The 15,993-nt window shown below is 30.5% G+C and overlaps 1 protein-coding gene across 6 annotated transcripts in view; it reads left to right on the top strand.

The window, feature by feature from the left end:
* HisT (Histamine transporter) overlaps nt 1-15,212 on the top strand; it is a 115,170-nt gene extending 99,958 nt beyond the window's left edge. For all 6 annotated transcript variants that reach the window (XM_035371114.2, XM_085807205.1, XM_035371116.2 and 3 more), the window contains 6 exons: nt 3,827-3,894; nt 4,484-4,587; nt 5,616-5,726; nt 9,449-9,554; nt 9,648-9,759; nt 10,997-15,212. In XM_035371114.2, coding sequence (XP_035227005.1) covers nt 3,827-3,894; nt 4,484-4,587; nt 5,616-5,726; nt 9,449-9,554; nt 9,648-9,759; nt 10,997-11,079 — 584 coding nt within the window. In that variant the 3' untranslated portion in view covers nt 11,080-15,212. The remainder of the gene's footprint in view (nt 1-3,826; nt 3,895-4,483; nt 4,588-5,615; nt 5,727-9,448; nt 9,555-9,647; nt 9,760-10,996) is intronic.
* The last annotated feature ends 781 nt before the right edge of the window (nt 15,213-15,993 follow it).

Below are 15,993 nucleotides of genomic sequence, written 5' to 3' on the forward strand. Positions count from 1 at the left end.
TGTAATTTTCCTTCATGAAATTACATGTAGAAATAATAACCAATATGATGTTAGGTTAATTGGTTCAGACAAAGCACACGAAGGTTATTTGCCTAAAAGGTGGGCGATGATGTTCAAGACGAGCGATGTTTTCTAATGTCAATGTAAATCTAGCTGCGCTAGGACTATTGCAGTACGTAGAGGAACTTCTAGAAAATTTAGACTGCACAAACATACGCGAGCCGAAGAAATTATTTTATTAAAAAAACTCTCATTGTGATGGATGTGAAAAATTACTCAAATGAAACGTGTCATTAAGACTTGATTTTCGAAAGTACAGCTTAAGACGTAAAAACAAAGGAAACTAGAATTCATGAACAAGCAAACTAATGAAATTTGGCTACATAATAAATGTGCAAAACTACTCTGTAAATAAATTATATAGAAAATAATTAGGAATATAATAATTAAATTTATCTATTAAAATGTTGTTTAATATGTCTGGTTGATAACTTGAGTCAGAGATACATTTAGCTAGTCAGAAGTATAGATTTTCTCATTTTTTAAAACAGTAATACACTATAAGGAGGTCAGGAGATAACCCAGGTAATGAACTCAAGTTACGTCACTGGTATATATATATATATATATGTCATAATGAAAGCAAGGAAAGGACTGAGCACTGTTGATGCGTAGGTATCCAATATTGAAGAGGAAGTATTCTGATTGCGTCGTAAGCTAATGTGTCGACTTCGTAAATAAAACTTGGCAGTCGAGGCGATTTTAATTCCACTTTTATTTCCAATTGACATTATGTGGCCACAGATCACTTGGCACCCTTATCGTGCCTATTCAAGAACACACTTACATTTACATTATTGATATTATTGCAATAGGAAGCAGCGTAGCGAAATTATGTCCAAGCACAGACAGAAGCTGAAGTGCGTACTTATGAAAGATGGAAGCACGCCAAGAGCAAAGTTTTGTTTTACAATGGTAGTTTTAGTTCCCAATTATTACGTCATCAGAGCTGCGCAGGCCATAGAATGGTCTAGAAATGACGCAATTAAGAGAAGTTATTGCGATTTTTAGACTAGAGAGGGAGAATTAATGTTTTACCATTAGTTTAAATTATAATTTTGATTCACATATTTTTTATCTTACATATATATAAGATCAGTACTACATATGTGTGTTCTCGAAAATTTGAGATTTAGATTCAAAATAAACAAAATAGCAAAGCGAGGTCATTTGAATCACGTATTGCAAAAGGAATGGACAAAATTTCGTCAGTCTGAAACTATGAAGCTTGAAGACTATTGTAAAAGCAAAATCATTCAACTAAATACTGGCTCTTCCGTTTGTAATTTTGAAAAACTGGAAAATCTTCAGCTTTTTTAAACGTAGATTTATAACTTTTATTTTAAGTGTCATCTATTTTCTGTTTTGAATTATTTATGATTTCCCTGCAAGTGCAACAAATGTTATCAACTGATTATCTACAAAAAAAGACTGATTGGACTTATCTTGAATTGATTGTTTTGAAAGCTAGAGTTATCTACATCATTACAAGAAAACATTCTGGCGTGTAATCAGATTTTGGAGTCATTTAAAGTTCATTCAAAACAATGTTTTCAATAATTAACATTTAATACGTAAGACTAAATTAAAAAAAATAAAGCAAAATTATTCTTTGAAAAATTTGGCCAGAATACAGAGGATTCTAAAGATTATTTTACTATTGAAATATACGGTATAATGTACATCCTCAATATCTAGTTAATGCGACAATCAACACGCTGATAACCGATTAAATGCAAAGTTTAAATGAGGGGCAGCGCAAAAATTACTAAAGCTCTTTACATAGTTGCCCGTCAAAGATTAAGGATCAAAGTTTTTAGTGCTGAAATTTTGAAGCAAAAAAGAAAGAATTAGGATAATTTTATCTTAAATATAGACTTTGCAGTGCCTTATGGTATACTACAAAGAATGTATATTAAGTTGAACAAAATATAGTCCCTTTATGCAAATAAATGCATAGGATATATATTAGGTTTATATGTTGAATTCCCAAAACATTTTTCTCCGCAAAATTGGACTTGCTCTTAAAATGACATGACAACTTGTTTCGATATTTCGATTCTGCACCAATTCTGCCCCAAATTTTGTCATACTACTCATTTTGGAGTTACATTTAGTCATACTAATCATTTTGGAGGTACTCCTGCTCAAAATTGTGTGCTAATATTAACTTGAGGCTAAATTATTTTCACTTCTAATTTAAGTTAACAGACGCGCTTTTTATTTATTTCCTTTTTCCTTCAATGAATGACCGTGTGAAGACCACCCGAAAATTAAAACTCGGCTCATTAATTCTGCATTTTAATCACATCTTCCTTGTTATTTACAGGAAATACAAATTTTTTTAAATCTCTGCTGTTAAAAAGTAGGTAAGGTGTCAAAGAATTAAAGTTTTTTTTTAGAAAAGCGATTCCTTTTAAAAGGTAATTTATTTTTGAATAAAAATTTTTATTTAAAGATTTTCTGCAGTTCAAAAACGAAGAATTCGAATCTAATACCTGGTAAAAACATGCCTGTGGAATATATTCATTAAAAATGTTATGTTAAATTTACTCTTAAACAAATGAGAATAGCTGTAAAAAGTCATCCAATATTTTCTTTAAAATTCATGCTTGAAATTTTGCTCAGTTAATAATTTACAATACAGCCATTATTCGCGCATTACTTATAATAACGCAAGATTATATATAACAATAGCCGACAGAGAATGTATTTATTTCGCGGTAACCGAAACCTCCAGCATTGGTATGTGTCCTAAGAACTGAAGCATCATGTTTTATTTAATAATTATTTTATATATTGGGGGAAGGGTGGGAACCGTATGTGTTTTGCTATCTTCATTGTTATCAGTGAAAGTACTGAATAAATTTTATTTTAAACTGAAATAAATAATTTCTGCAAATCGAGTATTTACCAAATGTGTAACTTCACATTCGTAGAACCCAAAAATATCACATGCGCAAAATTTTTACCACAATAGTAAAAGGTACTATTGAGTTAAAAATTTTCCAGTGGAGCGTTAAGCGAAAAACTGGAGAATTAAATAATATAATAAAATCACAATTTTACGGAAATGGAAAAAGAAGTGTAATATGTAAAGTACTTCTTTCGAGTTTATAATATATTCGATGTAGCCCTGTTACATTGCTTGCTCGATCCCCCGGTAGGAATACTCCGCATTTTTTCCGGAAGCCTTCAAAGGCCAAATTGTTTTTCATCCTTCCTCTATACCAGATGACCTCTAGCAGCGAATTGAACACGTATCCGCTAGATTCATAGATGTCATACAAAGCTGACTGCCCCTGAACTCCTGGAACGTGTATGCTAGTCTGCTACAACGCTTCTGCACTGAGTGTAACGCGTACAGTTAGCTGTGATTCATTTCCTGTGCATTTCTGAATTCTTCAGGTGGTAAAAGAAAAGGCCGAAACGCATTTAAATATGTAGCAATATGAAATGTCTGCAGAATTCTTTTTGGGATTATAATAACTACAGTGCTAGATTTTAATTTTGAATCGTTTGGAAGTATTAGACATAATGCTTTTCTTTCCAATAAATGTATGTTTTATTTCTCTTTTTTTATTTTAAATCTAATATATTAAAAGTTTTAATTTAACTTCGCGCACTATTTGTTTTCCTTGCGAAATACCATATAGGAATACGTATTGCTTCCCTTGATTTCTTTCGTTATTACCGCATTAATTTAAATGAAATAATATTGTATTTCTTTGTTAATTTTGTTTGAAATATTATGTTTAACTTTCAGGTATCAACGTAGGTGTTTTTTATGCAATATCAACGCTTTTAAACCAGATGGTTCTTTTCTATTACCCGGTGAGTATGTTAACGTTTAAAATAAAACTTAAGTATAAATGTAAAGGTAATAGAACAAATATAAAAGAAATAGTTTCACTATTCAACAACTTCTGGATCGAAAAAAGTAGGAATATTTTCCTATTCCAGTAAGGGCGAAGAAAGTAACATTTTTTTTTTCTTTCCATAATAATGTCTTTCAAATAATTCTAGAAAACTTTATTTTCACTGTATCGAATTTTACTATTTCATTTAATATAAACATATAGATTCATCACTATGATGACGAACTCGAACCATTTCTTGCGCCATTTTGCTCTACTTTCTCTTATCTGTAAAATATTTCCTATCAATTTTAATAAATTTTATCAACTTCTAAAAGATTCTAGTATCATACAGATAACGGATTAGAAGAAAAAAAAAGAGTACATAATTTTGTAATTATAAACTTATGATTAATGCTGCCAATTAAATTAAATTTCCATAATAAATTATCTTAAAAATAATTTTTAATTTAATTCTTTTATTTAAAAAAAACAATCCATCCAAAAATATCATTTTCATCTATTTTTATATGCATGCATTAAAAACTTTATTCTTCCTTCACAAGGGCGAGGAGGAACGAGTTGGATGGATGGGACTGACTATTGTTATTTCTGGAATGCTCGGTTCTGTAGCTTGTGGTATATTACTTGACAAGACTCATCGATTTAAGTAAGTATTCGTTTTTAAAGTTAAGTGATAGAATTCGGAAATATGCAATAGTCTACAATCTTAAGATTTGCAACAGGAAAAATAATATACTGATCGTTACTTTTGTTTCATCAGCGCTACCATAAATTTTAAAAACTTTCTTTTTTTAAAATTTCTTAAATGATATCGCAAGTGTTTCGTTTAAAAATATTGTTGTAATTTAAAAAGTCTCAATTTTTAAGTACCTCTGCATTTTAAGAACGCTCTCAAACTTAGAGCAAAAATTAAAAATAACTGCAGGAACATTTTCAGTCTTAAAGAAAACATTTAAAGCTCCATATCACTCAGGTAGTTTTTATTCTCTCCCTTCCGCCAGGAAAAAAAGGCAACAATCTGAGGTCAAACCTTTGGTGATCGTAACCGCGGGCAAAAAATATGAATAACGTAGGCAAATAAATTGCTTAGAAATTAAGTGAAAAGGCCTGAGATAAGCTAAATCTAAATATATATATATAGTTTAGCGTAGTCTCTGCTGGTGGATAAATTAGTGCTTTTGGAAGGCATTTTATAAAACAATACATGAGAAGATATGATGGAATAATGATCTAAATAAAATTATGGAGTACAAAACTATTTCCGTAGGGGAAGACCTTGAGCGATTACTACCTCTGCAGATTTTTTTTCATTGCCTCTCATCAGCGGAAAAGGATGCTGATTTCCACATAAACCGGTAGCTGCAGCTGGGATTTAAGTTTATTCTTATTACGGTAGAATAAAAAAATTAATGCAATTCAGATCTACTAACTTCAAGTATATAAAAATTCCAGGTTCCTTTCGATTGTAATCAACTTGTTTTAGTGAAAATTTTCGTCAGACACATAGTTCATGAATTGTGTATGGATGAGGTCATTCTTTTCTCGATATTGACAGTGCTTGCACTAAATTTTATTTTTGTTAAGTGTGGCTTTGCATTACACTCATAATGTAATTTAATTTCTAGAGAAACATAATGTAATTTAATTTAATACATAATGTAATTTAATTTCTAGAGAAACATGTCTCGGTGTTTACATTCTATCACTCTGCGGAATGGTAGCATTTACTGTGGTGCTGCGGTATGGAAACATGTGGTCTTTATTTCTTATGGCAGGCTTGCTGGGGTAAGTCTCAAATCTTTTTTAACTTAAAAGTTGAGTATTAAAGCACTTTCAACAACTTTAATACTTTATGAACTAACTTAGTTTATAAAGTGAAACAGTAGCTGGATATTTGATTTCTCAAAGGCTCTTTCAGATATTGGTTCAACTTTTTGAAAATTTTTAGTTGTCTCTTTAATTGTGTATTTTGCCTTACTATTAAAATATAATTAATTAGTATAGTATAATAATATTTAGATTAGAGTAATTTTTAAGAACATTCTTCCAGTCTGAGACTTCTAAATTAGATTACGATCTTGATCTCAAATTCATCAGAATTAGGTTTACTTTATAGCATTCTGAGAATATATTCTCCTCGGGAAAAATATAAAAGTGAGCCTTAGTTTGAAGAGGAATTTTTGCTTTCGAAATCTAGAGACCTATCATGCTTAGACGCATACCTCGAATATTTCATTTATTTGAAATTAGGCGAAATAACAATCTTATTTTGACGCAGATTTTAAATAAACCTTTATGGATATCGAGAGCGATCAGACACAGGTCCCTCTTCAGGAGCAAGAGCATTCTCGCAGAATATTTTTGTATGATCACCCTCAAAATCGATAGTTTTTGTTGTTTAAAATCCAACCCAATCTGAGGTTGCTATTTTCCCTACTTACATTGGCTTTCCTGGAATATATATATATATATATATAGAGAGAGAGAGAGAGAAATCTTAGATGTTTTAAGTTTATATATATATGTATGTATGTATTAAATGCTTTAAGTTTTTATATATATGAGAATGTTAGCAGAAAAATTCTAGTCTTTTCCTTTTAAGCAAAGAAAAAAATTCTCCAGCTGAGCAAAAAATTATAACGCAGCAACATTGCCAACTGCCAACTACAAACCCGACCTTAAACTTTAGAAAAAAAGAAGGAAGAAAAAAGGTATAAAGTATAAACCAAGGGAGTTTCTTCTGTCATCGTAATAATTTTTCCTCCTGTCACTATTCCAACCTAATTCAATTCGCGCTCACATTCGAAGAGTCGAACAGCCTAACTTAAAATGCAGCAGTGAATATTACATATTTACGAAAATTTTGGGCGTAACTTCATAAATTGTTAGTTCTTTGGAATGAGAGCACTCGCATGTAGTCATACATTTTTTGCCTAACTTCCAACCTTCAAGAGTGACAACTCTATACCAAAACTGAATGAACCGTCTGCCATTAGCATCTTTCACTCTCTAAAAATAAAGGTGAGTTCCCTTGGTTTATTTTTAGCAAATGACCGCTTAAGTCTCCCTTAACGTAGGCCCCTTTTTCTTGCAGATCTTTCCCGTTCACAGATCTGAGAACCTGAAATGGTTTTCGACATATTCGAAAAATATCCTGATGAAACAGGCAAAAGGCGGCGGAAAAGAAAAATAATCAGAAAGCGTCTAACACAAGGAGGAGAAGGAAAATTTGATTTATTTTACATTAATTTTATGATACGGGTAGTATAACTAATATGTAATTATTAATAATTAAATTATAAAATTACCGGATATTATTTTAGTATTAATTTAATAAAGTATTCATTAAAAGTAATTATTATTTTATACAGTTTAAATTAAAACGGAAGCCACATTGAAGATCTGTCAATAAGAATTTTATTATTTGAAAATTGAGGAAATCAATAAAAGCTAAGAAGCGAATAAATACGATTTATTACATTAAATTTACGAAGTTTTTATTGCAATGATAAAAACCTCGAAGTTGATGAAGCAAGTGAAAATGCTCAAGGTCCCTTAGCTTGTTGTGAGAAACGAGTAATGGCACGCGTCAGCTAAATGATTTATTAAAGGAATGCAGAAACTGTGTGCGGACCCCGAAGTCGATGAGGTATTGAAAAAATAGCACATTAACGCAACTTTCCAAAAACTCTTTTATTTATTTTTTGACTTGTGACTAAAACAGATTATCAGTTCAATGAACGTGTAGAGTCATTAGGCTAATTGGAAGCAGGAAAGATGAAAAATATGCAACCATCTTCGCCGGGAATCGAACCACGGATCTCTGGAATACCGGCCCAGTGTGCAGAACCACTACACCACGAAGGCACGCTATGGAAGTGGGAGAAATACCTTATAAACGGAAAAGCGCCACCTTTCTCACACCAGATGGGAAATGATTAATATTAAACGAGTTTTTAGGGCAAAGACGTACCCAGAATTTTCATAAAGGGTATGCTGATTTCCATCAATTTTTTAAAATTACATTAATAAATGGAAATTAGTATTAAATGTATCCGAAAACTGGCTACAGTATTTGCATGTTAATATTGCGTTAAATGCTGCACTGTATATAAAGTAATGAAGGGTACATATGCAAATTTAAAGTTCACTAGATTTTATTCTGAACTGGAAATTTTTTCAATTGAGGTTTACAAATACTTTATATCGGTGGGTCATTATTCAATTTTGCTTTAATTTTGAACTATTTGTATATGGTCCTCAAACATAGCACTTAAAAATATCTTAAATTATAAACACTTTTTAGGGTTTTGTTTTTGAAAATCAGCTTTGTTCTTATCAGGCTTCGAACCACAGATTTTCCAATTGCCAGCTTTACATGCAGTCACTTACTCCACGACAGCACGCACGGGAAAATGCGATAATTCCTTATAAGGGTGATTCTTATCCTTTAAGATTAAAAGGTTCTTTTTCTCCCTCTCTCTCTCTCTCTCTCTCTTTTTTAATTAATTTATTTTATTTTTTTTTATTTTTTTTTATTATCATTATTAATTTTAACTCTTTCCTTTCAACTTGAAAGCATTTTTCTCATTGCGATTTTTTTCGTGAAATTTTACTAAATGTGGCATTTCACAAACATTATCATAGTTTGAAAGCTTACCTTATTTGACCCATTTCTCAAACAGGAGTGGTAAGTCTTCGACCAACTGTTCAAAAAGTTATAAAAAAACATTTAACAACAAAATCCTTTTGGATCTGTATACTTAGCGAACGCAAAAACAAGTTTTTATTACTTCCATTTAATATATTTATCAGTACCTAAAATTATTATTCCTAGTTCAATAAATAAATTCGTCGAATAACTAATATCTTCCATCTTGGGTACTCAGCTAAATTTTCTGACTAAAAATTTGCTACTGCTGTTCGTGTGTGCAATGATGTTGTTAAAAGAAAATAATCTCATTGTATATGAATAGCAGTTTTTCTCCTTGTAGCATATAACTCTGTTGTCAATAGCTAAAAATGTTTGACTCTATAAATAATGATTATTGGTGAAAACAGGGTTTAGGAACCTGCTACGCTTTGAGCAGCAAGTTCTGCTGTTGCTGTCATTAATGTATATCGTTCGAATAAAATATTTAATTTAATCAAATAACACCAAGCTCTAAATAATTAAGCCAAATTCTGTTACATTTGTTCGCAAATATCGTTGGTTTCTTTATAGTATTTCACTTTTAAGCGTACATAAATATAATTACATTAACATTTTAGATTGCAGCTTTGTAATGTACTCGTTAAATAAAATCTGATTCCAATATAAAAAGTGTTCCCTTCCTCTAGTTTAATCATGCATGTTCATTAAAAACCAATGCTTTCAAATTCTATATTATGATTTCCCGAATGTACTTGCTAAGTAGTTCAGTTTGCTGCGAATATGTATTAACCGTAAGTTGTTTAAAAAAAATAATTCATATACTTAAAATAAAAATTACTTTTAATAATTATAGGTTTTTTATGACCGGTTACTTACCACTAGGCTTTGAGTTTGCAGCTGAAATAACCTATCCAGAAGCAGAATCTATATCTTCTGGTTTACTAAATGCATCAGCTCAGGTAATTAGTTACATTAAATCTATCGATAAAATTAAAAAAAAGGTTTAAAGAGTAAGATTTTTTATTTACTTAGAATACCTGTTTTATTTTTAGGTTTTTGGAATAATATTTACAGCAGCCGCTGGAGAAGTTGTGGAGGATGTTGGGGATATTGCTTGCAACACCGGACTTTCGATCTCTTTATTTATTGGTAGCGTTATTACAGGTATAAATATTTTCAGAAATATATGCGCATAGCATATAATGTGACTTATAAAACGCTAAGCAGGTTCGAGAGTTCTTATATTGTTTAAGTGTGAAATCGGAATATAGCTTCAAGCAGAGCTGGCGAGAGTATGCTACAGCAAGACGTGGCTGGCAGAAGCTCTTAAGAACATTCAAAGCCCTAAGCTTAAATACACACAACAACTAATTTGCATTCTGGTGACAGCTAGGGAAAGGAGAAGTTATAGTTAAAGGCTCAAATCATAATAATTGGTTTCTTTAATATAAAATACATTACAAATGATTATATTCGTGTTTATGAAATGAGATATTTTGATGTCATTGTAAAGTATTTGAGATTCTGTTCAGGCAGGAAGGTACAGAAATGTATAAAATCAGATGTAAACAAAATGGAAACATATTTCATCCTAACATGTTTGGAAGAAGGAGGTAAACATTTTCATAGTTTTCTGTTTAATAAAAAGACCAAATTTTTTAATCAGTTTTTTAATATTAAATACCAGTTTTTATCGCGTAGCAACTGAAACAAAGGCAAACTTAGTTACTGTAATAAAATGTCATCAGAACTATAAAAACAGTAAAGTTTCTCTTTTTCAATCCACCCAGATAAGCCTCGATTTACGCCGTCGATAAGATGTTGGTACACCGATGTAAATTTAAAAGATTTTATAATGCAAATCAAATAGAAATCGATGGAATTCGCTTTCGATATTCAAATATCGGCAAAATAATATAATGGCCCTGAATTTTTAAAGATATGATGCAAAATATAGAACGTTTCATAAAACGTTCTCCACTCTATTGTGACCGTCTGCAATTTTGTATAACGATGTACCTTTGTGCTATGATCCATCTTTGCGGAACCTCTCTCCATGAATGCGGTACATGAATAACAAACGACGACAGCAGAAATTAAGTTCACCCTTTTCTTTTGATAGTTTAATAGCGCTGGCAGAAAAACACAGGCATAAACTCGGTTACGTATAAATTTGCATTTTACGGAAAGCTTTTTTGCAGGTTAATCAAACTCAATGAAGCGAATCCCGAACAACACCGCACAAAATTTTAAAATGATAAAGGAAAAAAAAAAAAAAAAATGCTTCTTTAACTTCATTATTTCAGTATCTGCGGTATTCGGAATGTATACTTATGAGGAAGGCGTAAATCCAGGACTACTACATTTGCTTTTGTTTTTAAAACTGTACTTTTCTTTTCAGGTTTCATAAAATCTGATCTTCGTCGCTTTAAAGCATCTCAGATGGAGGATTCTGAAAGTCAAGCTAAATTTAATACATGTTAAAACAAGAAAGTCTCTTACGTCTTCCAGCGCTCAGATGTAGAATTTCTTTCTTAGCTAAATGTACAGTTCGTGAAGAACTGAAGCATCACTGTACTACAGAATTTGTACGAGTTCTTGAAATCCTCAAAATTGATGGGGAAACTTTGTCTCGCCAACTCTTTTGCATTTCAACATTTGTAAAAATTATTTTTTCATATAATACGAGCTCCGTGTGATGCATGAATATTCATGTATATAATGTATTTCATCATAAACGAGAAGATATACATCTCTACGTACCCTTATATTTTATTAGCTTTATTTATTTAGATCTTATATGTACTATATGTTAAATAGTTTTAAGATAATACCTCAAAAAAGAATGAAAAAATGTATTTCCCTAATTTAATTTCTGTCCTGAGTAACGGAAAGTAAAAAGAAAGTTATCTGATTTTAGTGAAATTCGATTTATTCAAAGTCAGAAATTTCAATAGAATTCATTATGTTAAAAAGATTTTTTATAATTATGTTCATTGCATTTGCAAAGTAATTAAAATCTCGAATTATACGGGAAGGGTTTAAAATCACTAAAAGTTCAGGTGCAAGAGTAAATTATAAAATCGACAGGTAACCATTTTTTCAGTCTTAAAGGTGAAATTAAAAGTTTTTCCTAAGATTGCCACTGATACGGTGAAAGGATAACAGACAATGCAACAAATTTATCATTTGTAAGTACACATGACATTTATTACTGAACAAAAACACCCATTTAGTAACAAATATCTGGCGTATTAACAGCTAACAAAAAATGTATATGAAGGGAAGACTGAAAATATCTTGAGCGATAAATGACATCTGAGATAATTTCTTGTCTTTTAATAAATAGTCCTGAATGATTTCGATAATGGAACTCTTACCCATTTCGAAATGTAAGCGAAATAATTACTCAAACTTGAGGCTGAATCGGAACGTTAACCTAAGCTATAAAAAAATTCACTAAAAATGCAACTCTTTTTCAAAATATTTAGTCTGACAGGATCTAATTTAACCGAGTAACAAATATTCCTTCATAAAAAAATAACTTAATCTCCCACAATTTCTCCGAATTTTTCTGAGTCCACTATAATGCTATTTCTCTCAGCTTTTACTTTTTTACGAAAGAAATTTGATCACGTAAAAAAAATCGCTGAAAAATTCGTCCTTATATTTTAACAAGTCACTGAGGTGGACTAAGCATAGTTCTCAGAAACTACCATACATAGAAATTTTATAGTATAGATTTCTGGAAAAGGAAAATAATACCCTATGCTCTACTTCCTTTTGTTTATAATTCACGAATTCTTCTAGCATTATTTTAAAGTTAATATTATAAAATACTATTTTGTATAATTTTTTTTATATGGACACTTGTATCTAGTTCAAATCATTCATCCGTTCAATCATTAATAATATTTTTGGTTAACTCTAACTCCTCGTGTTCCACAAAGTTATACCACGATGCTCGCACAAATGATGTAAATATTTCTTTCTTTCTTAAGCAGAAATCTTAAGAAATTGTTTAAAATATCCATAAGCCTAACGTAATAATTTTGCAAGTTTTATTTAGAGAAATAGTGATTCGGGAATATACGCATTGCCTTTCTTAAATTTCGGATGAGACAGGATTATTCCCAAAAGCAAGTGGGGGGGACATTCCTACCCCCCAAGACATAACACTGGCGAAACCATAACGTTTGTGCTTAGAACATGTAAGGAATTCTTTATTCAATAATAATCATTGCTCAGAATGCCTTTATGTTGTGACTTCACAGTCAGCTGATGTGATTTACCTTCACAATAAATTTTATTAGATAAATGTATAAATCTTTCCTTGATCAGGATGTGTTAATATAATTTTCCAAAAATATGTCACTTGACGTACGTGCATTAATATTTATAAAAGCAAATGTTTTTAGCTTAAATAGATTGTTCCGCATAAATTTTTTGTTATACGATAAGTAATAGTTTTAACTGCTAAATTGCTCGTAATTTATCCGTAAATGTAAAAGGATATAAAATGTTAATTTGCAAAAGAGAATCTAGAGCCGTGTTTCAAATTAAATTTTCTTGATGAAATGTGTGTTCAAGTTTGCTGTTAATTATACTGTAAGTGCACAAATATGTATAACAAAACAACGTTTCTATGTTTTGCAGAATATTTATAAACTAGAAAATATTTATTGGTGTTGGAAACCTTTTGTTATTATATTGCTAATATATATATATATATACACTATAAAATATATGTTGAACGAATGTCTTCCATTTTACTGCTAGTCAGTGCAGCGAAAGTAAATAATATGCTTCTGCAAAGTATTTTACTGCTAAAAGGACAACAGTGTCCTGCTGTATATGTTCAGTTGTGGAACATACCTGTACTCTTACTTACTGAGCTGATAATTTATTTTGAAATACCCATTTTATAGAAAGCTCAGAGTTCTTCAAACTTCTTTCACCCTAATTTGAGCAAAAGAAGTTATTGGTAAAAAAACTGCAAAATATTTTTGTCGTACTTGTTGCATTTATTAAAATATTTATTTATTTATTTTATTAAAATATTTAATGCTCTTTAAGAATAAATTACATTATAAGCAGTAATAAATGTTTTTATTTAAGTAAACCTCTTTGATATCCCCTTTTTAACGATAAACTCTGAAAATTTGGAAACTGTTCTGGCAGTTTGACTACGCAAATTTTTTCTGTGCCCACAGAGTCTGTGACAAGAGTAATTGTCTGTAATTTATTAAAAAAATATAAAAATAACAAATTAATCGGAAACATTAAGTAACAAATCATTTTAACAGTTGCTTAGATATTTTTGAACTTTTTATACAGAAAACGAATAGGAAATATGCTCAACAGTAAAATCTTCTATTAAATTTTTAAATTAATTTCGTTTTTTTCATTAAAAATGACACTTATTTCTATTTTCATACTTGTAAAATCAGATTTAGAATAAGTAGCCAATTTGTGTTAATTATAACGAAATGACTGTTTGGTCCAGAATAGTTACCATGCATACAACATCATAACTTTCTGTACATGTTTTTTCCTTTAATTTACATCTAGCAAACTTATTTCACTCGTGTTAATAATGCAGACTCTCGTCTCCTAAGTTTGCTAAGTCTAAGTTAGTCTAAGTTAGCACTTGTCCCTGAAGAGATCCTTGCTTCATATGAAATTATACATTTCACTCCCTAACAGCACGTCAGAAAATAATGTACCTAATAAGAAAGTACAAAAGTACTCCAGAACTTATGAAAGTGCTTCCAGTAATCGGTCAAAAATTAGAAAATATTCTTGAAATTTTGTCAATGTTAAGAAAACTGTATAACTTAAGTGACTTATGTAGAATATTTATTCTAGTTTTTAGTCTTTTCTATTCATATCTCTTCAAAAAATACTACTAGACTAAAAAGTACTATTTTAAATAATGTGAAACGTTTTTATTTTAATAATTTTTAGTACTTATGAATTTATTATTCAGCTTTTCCAGGACTAACATAAAATAATAAAATCTTGTTTCCGAAAACCGAAATTCATGGAAATGTTTGTATAATGTATATAACACTGTGCACTTTATGTCATTCTACGAAATTAATGTGAAAGCAATCTAGGTTATGCGAAGTATGTTGTCTTGGATGTTCTTTTTTTTTCTTCCTAGTTTCATTCTTCTGTGCTCAAAAACTGTGAACTACATCCATACTTTAAAGCATTTTAAGAAAATACTATTTGTGTTTGATTTCAATTATGTAAGCTCTGGACGCAACACTGATTTTTATATTGCACTCTCATGTTTCACTTAATGTGCTTTTTTCCTCAAAAATATCTGTTCTTATTGTGTATGTAATGTACATGTGTACGTATATATATATATATAAAGTGTATACATACATATATATATATATATATAAAGTGTATACATACATATATATATATATATATAAAGTGTATACATATATATATATATATATGTATATTATAGTGTGTGTAAATAAATCCACACGCAGTATGTTTATAATGTATTTTTACTGTATGAGTTTATTTGTAATGTTTTTACGAAAGAACATTTTGTTGTTGTTGTTGTTACAGAATAAAAACCATAAATTGCTAATCTAGAAAAATGTGTAGAAGCGTTTTAATTTTTATAAAAAAAAATTCTTCATTGGAAATGCACTAGCATCAACATTTCAGTAAAGCCTAATATATTTATTTTCTGCATTAGCCTAGCGGGTCACGAGATATGTTATTGGTGTGAAAACATTTCTTGAAACACAAGCCTTTCATGTTAGACACAAGATTTTTCTGTCTAACGCGTAAACAGAATGTGCACCATGTAGACCGCCTTCGTAGTGTAGTGGTCTGCACACTAGGCGCGTATTTCCAGAGGTCCGTGACTCGATTACCGGAGAGGGCGTTGCTTATTTTTCATCTCTCCTCCTTAAAAAAATAACCCAAATGTCTCTGTTATGTTCATGATATGATTAACAGCATAATCATTCTTATAAAATAAAAGGTAAAAAGGCTCATACCTTTTATTCGATCTTCTTTCTCGTTCCAAAGGCGTATCCGGGAATGTTTTTATTAATTACATTCATCAAAGGCACTACTCACGGAAAAAGAGAGGCTTCTAAGATAATAAGATATTTAATTTACAATCACATCACTAAACTAAAATATATATATAACACAGAAAAGAAGGATTACATGTTTCACTCAAATGTTCCATCACGAGTTCTCAAAGTTCAGTTAAAAAGTTCTGTTTTAGTTTTTGCTGCGCGCATGCGCAATTCACGTGGTTGTCGGTGAGAGTTTCAACATACTCCCACCTTTAAATTTGCTCAAAAATCAAATTTAAAACTGTAACCTTTGAACAGGCTTTACCATTCGACCACT

This window comes from Stegodyphus dumicola, chromosome X1, assembly GCF_044657685.1.
Source record: "Stegodyphus dumicola isolate Sdum_Otavi_A_Nest chromosome X1, ASM4465768v1".
In the NCBI taxonomy this organism is placed as follows: Eukaryota; Metazoa; Arthropoda; class Arachnida; order Araneae; family Eresidae; genus Stegodyphus; species Stegodyphus dumicola.